At 36.3% G+C, this 8,525-nt stretch overlaps 1 protein-coding gene across 1 annotated transcript in view; it reads left to right on the forward strand.

Annotated features, from left to right (window-relative positions):
- The window catches only part of LOC134609201 (vasoactive intestinal polypeptide receptor-like), a 199,478-nt gene extending 192,954 nt beyond the window's left edge, over window positions 1-6,524 (forward strand). Inside the window, exons 11-13 of the mRNA XM_063452743.1 lie at window positions 2,794-2,923; window positions 4,043-4,084; window positions 5,673-6,524. Of these exons, the coding sequence (XP_063308813.1) occupies window positions 2,794-2,923; window positions 4,043-4,084; window positions 5,673-5,864 (364 nt within the window). The 3' untranslated portion in view covers window positions 5,865-6,524. The remainder of the gene's footprint in view (window positions 1-2,793; window positions 2,924-4,042; window positions 4,085-5,672) is intronic.
- Window positions 6,525-8,525: the final 2,001 nt, after the last annotated feature.

Consider the following 8,525-nt stretch of genomic DNA (forward strand, 5'->3'; position numbering starts at 1 on the left):
ATATGAAAACAAATGACTCACTGCTGTTTTCTAGTGCTTTAATAAATGACTTGCTACAAATGCAATAACATGTAAACTGTTTTCCTAGTCATTCCTGACCATAGCTGGCCTGGCATAACTAGTCACTTGTAATTCATTAATTTGTAGCTTGCCTAAGGTAAATAGTAACCTTTTTTTCTAACCAAGATGTCTACTACAAAACCTGTGCCACCTATCCTTTTAAATGGTCCAACACCTAAAGTGCTCCTTGGGTGCCTGCCCACTCTGTATTGTCCCATCTCTACCTGGCCAACTTACTGAGCAGAGAAGGGAGTCTTTAAAAAACATTGGGTTCTGGTGATAGGTTGAGAGCATCCTTGGCGCGTCCCACTAGTTACTGGCTACCTACTGAGAATACAGTGCGTACAGTTACTTGTAATCAGGACCAGTGATGACTGAGAGTGTAAGCTGATGTTCTCTGCCAGTAACTACAGGGAGTGCAGAATTATTAGGCAAGTTGTATTTTTGAGGATTAATTTTATTATTGAACAACAAACATGTTCTCAATGAACCCAAAAAACTCATTAATATCAAAGCTGAATATTTTTGGAAGTAGTTTTTAGTTTGTTTTTAGTTTTAGCAATTTTAGGGGGATATCTGTGTGTGCAGGTGACTATTACTGTGCATAATTATTAGGCAACTTAACAAAAAACAAATATATACCCATTTCAATTATTTATTTTTACCAGTGAAACCAATATAACATCTCAACATTCACAAATATACATTTCTGACATTCAAAAACAAAACAAAAACAAATCAGTGACCAATATAGCCTTTCTTTGCAAGGACACTCAAAAGCCTGCCATCCATGGATTCTGTCAGTGTTTTGATCTGTTCACCATCAACATTGCGTGCAGAAGCAACCACAACCTCCCAGACACTGTTCAGAGAGGTGTACTGTTTTCCCTCCTTGTAAATCTCACATTTGATGATGGACCACAGGTTCTCAATGGGGTTCAGATCAGGTGAACAAGGAGGCCATGTCATTAGATTTTCTTCTTTTATACCCTTTCTTGCCAGCCACGCTGTGGAGTACTTGGACGCGTGTGATGGAGCATTGTCCTGCATAAAAATCATGTTTTTCTTGAAGGATGCAGACTTCTTCCTGTACCACTGCTTGAAGAAGGTGTCTTCCAGAAACTGGCAGTAGGACTGGGAGTTGAGCTTGACTCCATCCTCAACCTGAAAAGGCCCCACAAGCTCATCTTTGATGATACCAGCCCAAACCAGTACTCCACCTCCACGTTGCTGGCGTCTGAGTCGGACTGGAGCTCTCTGCCCTTTACCAATCCAGCCACGGGCCCATCCATCTGGCCCATCAAGACTCACTCTCATTTCATCAGTCCATAAAACCTTAGAAAAATCAGTCTTGAGATATTTCTTGGCCCAGTCTTGACGTTTCAGCTTGTGTGTCTTGTTCAGTGGTGGTCGTCTTTCAGCCTTTCTTACCTTGGCCATGTCTCTGAGTATTGCACACCTTGTGCTTTTGGGCACTCCAGTGATGTTGCAGCTCTGAAATATGGCCAAACTGGTGGCAAGTGGCATCAGCTGCACGCTTGACTTTTCTCAGTTCATGGGCAGTTATTTTGCGCCTTGGTTTTTCCACACGCTTCTTGCGACCCTGTTGACTATTTTGAATGAAACGCTTGATTGTTCGATGATCACGCTTCAGAAGCTTTGCAATTTTAAGAGTGCTGCATCCCTCTGCAAGATATCTCACTATTTTTGACTTTTCTGAGCCTGTCAAGTCCTTCTTTTGACCCATTTTGCCAAAGGAAAGGAAGTTGCCTAATAATTATGCACACCTGATATAGGGTGTTGATGTCATTAGACCACACCCCTTCTCATTACAGAGATGCACATCACCTAATATGCTTAATTGGTAGTAGGCTTTCGAGCCTATACAGCTTGGAGTAAGACAACATGCATAAAGAGGATGATGTGGTCAAAATACTAATTTGCCTAATAATTCTGCACTCCCTGTACTTCTCAATAATTCCCTTCTTCGCTCAGGGGTTAAACGGTTCAAAAACTGCTAAGAATTTACTCAGGGAATCCAGAAGTCATAACAGCTTCATTGTGATGCTTCAAGGAATGGGAGTCCTTTTCGTAAATAAACCCCTTTTAATGTTAAAATAATTATTCTTTTTCAGCTTTATAGTTTGTTTACAAATATCTTACATTTCTAAAAAATATTAAACAAAACTGTAGTTTCCAGGTTCCATGTGATATCATTTTTCACACTGGGATTTTATTCATTTACATAGCAATTCGTTTTCAAAAACATTTTATTTTCAAATTGTCCAATTTTCTCTCTTAGGGAACCAAAATAGGTTTGTGGCTTCAGAAGATAAAAAAAATAATAACCTGTTAGCAACAGAAAATAACAAATCTGTCATTTATTGAGATGAGAGCAAAAACATTTTGTTCCCCAAAGATTTACATTTTTTTTCTCTGATATTACCTATCACAGTGTAGTTAAAGCACAGAGCAGATTTTCCCGTGATTTGAGCCGAGGGATTACTCAAGGACCAGTGTACTTGTGGTGAATTGCCAATGCTTTGACCAAATGGACCCTAAAATACCAGAGTTTTGAAGATGTGTTTCCTAGATTATCTGTTGTTGACTAGATTCAGTTATCACCACATTGTATACCACCCACTGTTTAGCCAACGTGTTGCTTTCCTTTCAGAGTATTCTTGGCATATTGGTAACTGCTTAATAACATGAACATATTCTTATATTTAACAGGAGACTGGCCAAATCCACGCTTCTTCTAATTCCCCTTTTTGGAGTTCATTATATCATGTTTGCATTTTTTCCTGATAACTTCAAGCTGGAGGTGAAGTTGATATTTGAACTAATCCTTGGATCTTTCCAGGTATGGCTCATACAGATATTAGTAGTTTGTACATTTATTTTCTATTTCTCTCTAAAAGCATAAAATAAAGTATGTGCTACTTAGTCTTAAGTATTTTCCTCCATGTGACAAATCATGACAAGTGGTGGGTATTAAGGATGCTCCACTTCCTTTGTCAAGTATAATTTTCCCACCTTTCAATCAAGTCTATCCTTCTTAGTTTTTGTGACCTTCACTAACTTAATTTCCAAGCACTGCGCATGCCGGGTATGTCTGAGAGCTAGATACCATCACATACTATTAGCAGTAAGTCACTGCCAGCCATTTGAATATGTAGTCACCTAGAAAATGGATCACTGTGGATCAAAAGTGCCACCAAGAATTGTTAAAATAAAGGTGACTAAGGGACCAATGTTATTAACTGACATTGTTGGATCACCCAGGACTAGAGTCGGAGGGTAATAAAATGCTGGTCCCTAGTTGTGAAGTAAGAAGACAAAGGAAAAGATTTGTTAATGTAAAACAGGTGCTATTACGGGTGCAAAGTGCTAAATGGTTAGAAGCATTCTACTGGATTCCATGGTGATTGGGACTATGCACTTTGTCACAGAATAGCACCTGTCTTGTTTTTTGTTTTTATAAATCTCCTCCCAACATTCTCCTATGATCATTATAACAATGTACACAATTTTTTATTTATAAATCTAATTAATATTAGAAAATCAATAAGCCAGAAAATGCATCATTGTATGCCAGAACCATCAGTAGGAGGGCTGCTATTCTTGACGTGCATTTATTTTATGTAATTAATATATATCACATTTTGATATATTTTTTTCAAAAATGCTTTTTGATTTATTTTTTCTTTCAAAATATACAATTTATAAATGACACCAAAAAAGTGATACGTATACACTTAAATACAATTTACACATATATATAAAAGCAAAAATACATGAATTATTGGAAAGCTTAAAAAAGGATGCAATCACTATATGGCAGATCAGATGACAAATTGATCTTACTGGACAACAAATTTGTTTGTGTTTTTGGAAATCATGCTGTGAATTCATTATTTAGCAAAACATTGTTGACTATGTTCTATTGTATCACATTGTAATTCTCATTAATCTCTTTTAGGGTTTTGTTGTGGCAGTACTGTACTGTTTCCTTAATGGAGAGGTAAGACAGCATTAGCTTCACTACAATAAATTGTCAAACTATTAATGTGAATTGTGCATGTAAAAAAATGATTTTGATAATAAATATGACAACTAAAAGAATAGCAAATTTATCAATAATGGGCTCTATGTAATGTCTAATACTTAACTCTGGTAACTTCCAATTGTTGCTGCATTAGTCCCACACGGATTATCACATTTTGAAAGCTTAGCAAACAGCCCACACCCAGTGCGTTTAACTGACAATGAGATTGGCAATCATTGATGAAAGACTAATTATCTATATATTTATTATTGCTATTTATATAGTGCCAATTTAATCTGCAGCACTTTACAATATTATAAGAGGGGGAGAATGGATTTAACAATAAATGAAACAAACTATTGTTTTTGACTGGAACCATAGGTTGATGGTAGGAGGAGATTACAAACTAGAGAATGTGGAGTATTAAACCACAAAAAGAAGGGCAGCATGGGGGATAGAAACCAGGTGACAGGGTGGGAAAGAAGCGTTGGAAAATGAAAGTGAAGTGGACAAGGGACCTACTAATTAAGTTGAGAGAGTAATGACAGTTACCCTGGGAGGTCATAGGCTTTTCTGAAGAGTTGGCCTTTTAGAGACTTCTTAACTGATTGAAGACTAGGGGAGAGTCTGATGAGGAAAGAAAGGCTGTTTCTTAACAATAGAGTGGCCCACGAGAAGTCCTTTCAATTGTACCTTAGCAGCATGGATATGAGCAGCGGTTGGAGAAGTTCACAGAAGGAGTGGAGCTGTTGACAAGGGACATACCCATGAATTAGTGAATTTTTTTTTAGCAGTGATAGAGATGTTGAGAGCTAGGTAAGAGTTAATATTTTGAATTGAATCTTATTGGTTACAGGAAGCTAATGTAACAATTGACTGAGGTGTGAGATGAGCAATAGTAGAGAAAATCAGTTGGCAGCAGCATACCTGATGGACATTAGAAAGGCAGTATGCTTTCCGGAGAAACCAATAGTGAGAGTTACAGTAGTCAATGTGAGAACTTACAAGAGCATGAACAAGGACCTGCGAGTGGACGCAGCCAATGTTTTTAAGGTGGGATTGGTAATAAGATCTGTTTTATAAAGATTGAGTTTTACAAAGTGGGAAGACGTGGAGACAGAATACAGGCAACTGGTGATGCGTTCTATAACAGAGGGAGAGAGATCAGAGGAAGAGAGGAATATATCTTGGTGTCATTGGCATATTGGTAGGATTGTAATCCAAAAGAAAATTTAAGTTTGTCAAGAGAGGCAATAGAAAGAGAAAAGAGAAGAGGGCAAAGAACATGAGGTCTCCAGCTGAAACAGGATGAGTGGGGGAGGTGTAACCAGAGAAGAAGACACTGATGGATTGTTGGAAGAGATTGGACAAGAACCATTGGACCACATACTGTGATAAAGCATGACAGTGTCCATTTAAACTAAAACCTAACGTATATTTAAAAATATATATTTATTTTTGTAAATATGAATTATATTAACATAGTGCATGGATGTCAGGTAGCGTAATTCATATATTACCAAAACTGTAGTTAGTTACTCTAATGTCTTTTTTCTTCCTATAGGTTCAAGGTGAACTAAAACGTAAATGGAGAAGGTGGCACATGGAAAGGTTTTTGGGACCCGATACAAAATATCACCACCCATCCCTGGGCAGCAATGGAACTAATTTCAGTACCCAGATTTCAATGTTAACAAAATGCAGTCCGAAGACAAGAAGATGCTCCAGTTTTCAAGCAGAATTTTCCTTAGTCTGAACAATTACATTTCAAGAACTTGAGAGCAAAACTTGAGGGAAACTTTACCTTGATCATCATACAGGTTTATGGAAAGAAAACAATTTGAATTTGCACTTTAAGAGCTAGTTTTTTGTGGTTGAGCCTTCATGACTAAGTGGATCATTACCGTTGCATTAAACATTGAATAGATGAACACTTGAAAAATCTGGCATCATTCTAGAATGTCTTGTAACAGCTGTATAGCCAACCCAGTTTTCTATCCATATTTAGAAGAAAATGAAGTAACCAAGACTTGGAAAAAAAATATTTTGTATTCCCCCAAAAAAGGAGAGTCTTTAAAAAGACCTGGAAAATATATATATCGGAACTATGAAATAAAATACCCCAAGAAGAATACAGTGTCAAGCTGAAAAAGCTTCAAAATAAAATGTGCAACAATGCTGATGATCAGGTGTGAGACATTAACTGAATTTCTTATGATATGATACCGATCAAAAATTTGAAAAGATGGAAGGTCTGGTTTCATATCGGAAACACTTCTTATGGGTGTAACAAATCAAACTTCTTTGGTACAAATCCAGGACAGAAAGTTGTATGCACAAGGTTTATCAAAGTAAAAAGAAATAACTAGAGTGAATTTCAAAAACATTTTATTTTTTTATTCCTTTATGTTATTGTATTTAGCGTGTTGTTAATTTTTTTCCTTTATGTGCGTGTGTGTGAAAGATGGTGATTTTCATAAATAACAGCTTATTACTGGGTCCTTCTCGAAATAAGCAAAATCTATAAGATGCAAAAAGAATATATGAAAAAAATCTTAAAGTAATACGTTAAAGTAAGTTATTGGCATAGGTTCTGTTGTATGCAAAATATGTGTCTCGGATTATTGGGCAGTAATGATGGACTATATGGTGAAGATGCCAGCCTCCCCCAATTCTCCGTGAGTATGATGAACAGAAATTAAGCAAAATGTTTAGATTATGTTCCGCGAGTCATTGTTAGAAAGTAGACTTGAGCACAAGTCCTTTTCAGCTGTGTCGAATAAATAATATTCCTGTTAATCCACTCCCGACCTAATCCATCCGTCTGACTCAAAAGGTAAATCCTGCATGGATCGATTCGTTCAAGCATAGAATTTGAGTTGTTTGACAGAGCTGAAAAGGATTTTTGAAGTCTTTTAGAAAGCAATATGTCTGATTAGTAGTTGACTTTTAATTTTACCTCACTTAAGTATGTCAAAATTCATTAACATTTCTTGGAAACCAAGTGAAAACGACCCAATTATACTTTATTTAGAACGTATGTAAAACTACTGAATATGGTACACTGTATTCTACAAGGAATTTTTACTTTTTTTTCCCTGCTGCATTCTGTTCTTATAACATTAAAAGGTCATCAAATAAGATCTGCTCACATTATAAGTGCCATCTATTTGACGAGAAAGACTTTGATTTATTACAGATTTTCTAAAAGTACAGATTAACATAATGGCAATTTAAAATTCAATTTCTGAGCTGAACTTTGAAAATGTTCAACCACTGAGCAATTTTCTATAACTCAATGGAGAGTGAACTTCTGGGAGCACAGATAAGACTTCACTTGTCATGTGAAAAATATACAGTTTACACATTCTAACCTCTGAATTAATTTAGCATTACAATTAGCCTTTTGAGTTTTTTCTAATTGAGAACTTATCATTATAAGGACACAGGCAAATACTCTTTTTTTTTCTGAATAGTTTTTGGTTGAAGTGGAAATCGTAACAGATCATCGAATGCAAAGAAGATACCCCTTCTGATGGAGTATACCCTTTTTCCAACGTTTGAAATACATTGTTGGGAGATTGTGCATGTGTATGCTAGATTTGCAGGCAGAGAGCAATCAGCAGATTGCTTTTGGAACACAGATATTGATGGAAGATAAAATCCAGTTGGTCCATTTTCTCTTCCTATTCTTTATTTGCTAAGTAATGATCACTATTCTGATATGTTTTTCTGCTCAGGATTTTAATGAATATGTATTATTATTTAATCAGCCAACACACCACCAATATTTTAAGAGCATTTCGGATATATACAACACTTTCTGTATAAATATATTTTTTATATATCTAACTCCTCCCATATTGAAACTGTGCGTCAGCTGAACACTTAGCCAGAGCATGAGAGATACAAGTTGGCAAATCAACTATTTTTCAAATTGCTAGAAGCTCTGATGCATTTTACAGAGCCATATCTGAGAGTAAATTCAAGCATTGTCTTTCCTTGTGTACAAAATTATATACAGCCAAGCACACCTTCTCAGTCAATGAATTCATTTTATTAAGACTGTGATTATATTTTGGCCACCACCTTGACCTTTGTTAAGACTTGACAAAGGCCAAGGATCGTATATATTTTTGTGCTTACATTTCACTGAATTATGGATCTGGGGTCTACAGCACCCTCCTGGTAGAAGTGCTCCACATTACATAGCTGTATATATAGACTACTTTCCTTGTGTAAAAGCATTGCTTAGCTCTGCCATATTTAGCCATCTTACTGTGGCATTGGCCCCATTAGAGCTTGACAAAACCCCCAAAATCCTATAAAATAATGCGATTTCAATGAACCATCACAGTCACTAAATTACTTTAACAGATTAGCAATCAGACCCCAGTATCTCTCGAATGCATCTTTT

This window comes from Pelobates fuscus, chromosome 4, assembly GCF_036172605.1.
Source record: "Pelobates fuscus isolate aPelFus1 chromosome 4, aPelFus1.pri, whole genome shotgun sequence".
Taxonomy (NCBI): Eukaryota; Metazoa; Chordata; class Amphibia; order Anura; family Pelobatidae; genus Pelobates; species Pelobates fuscus.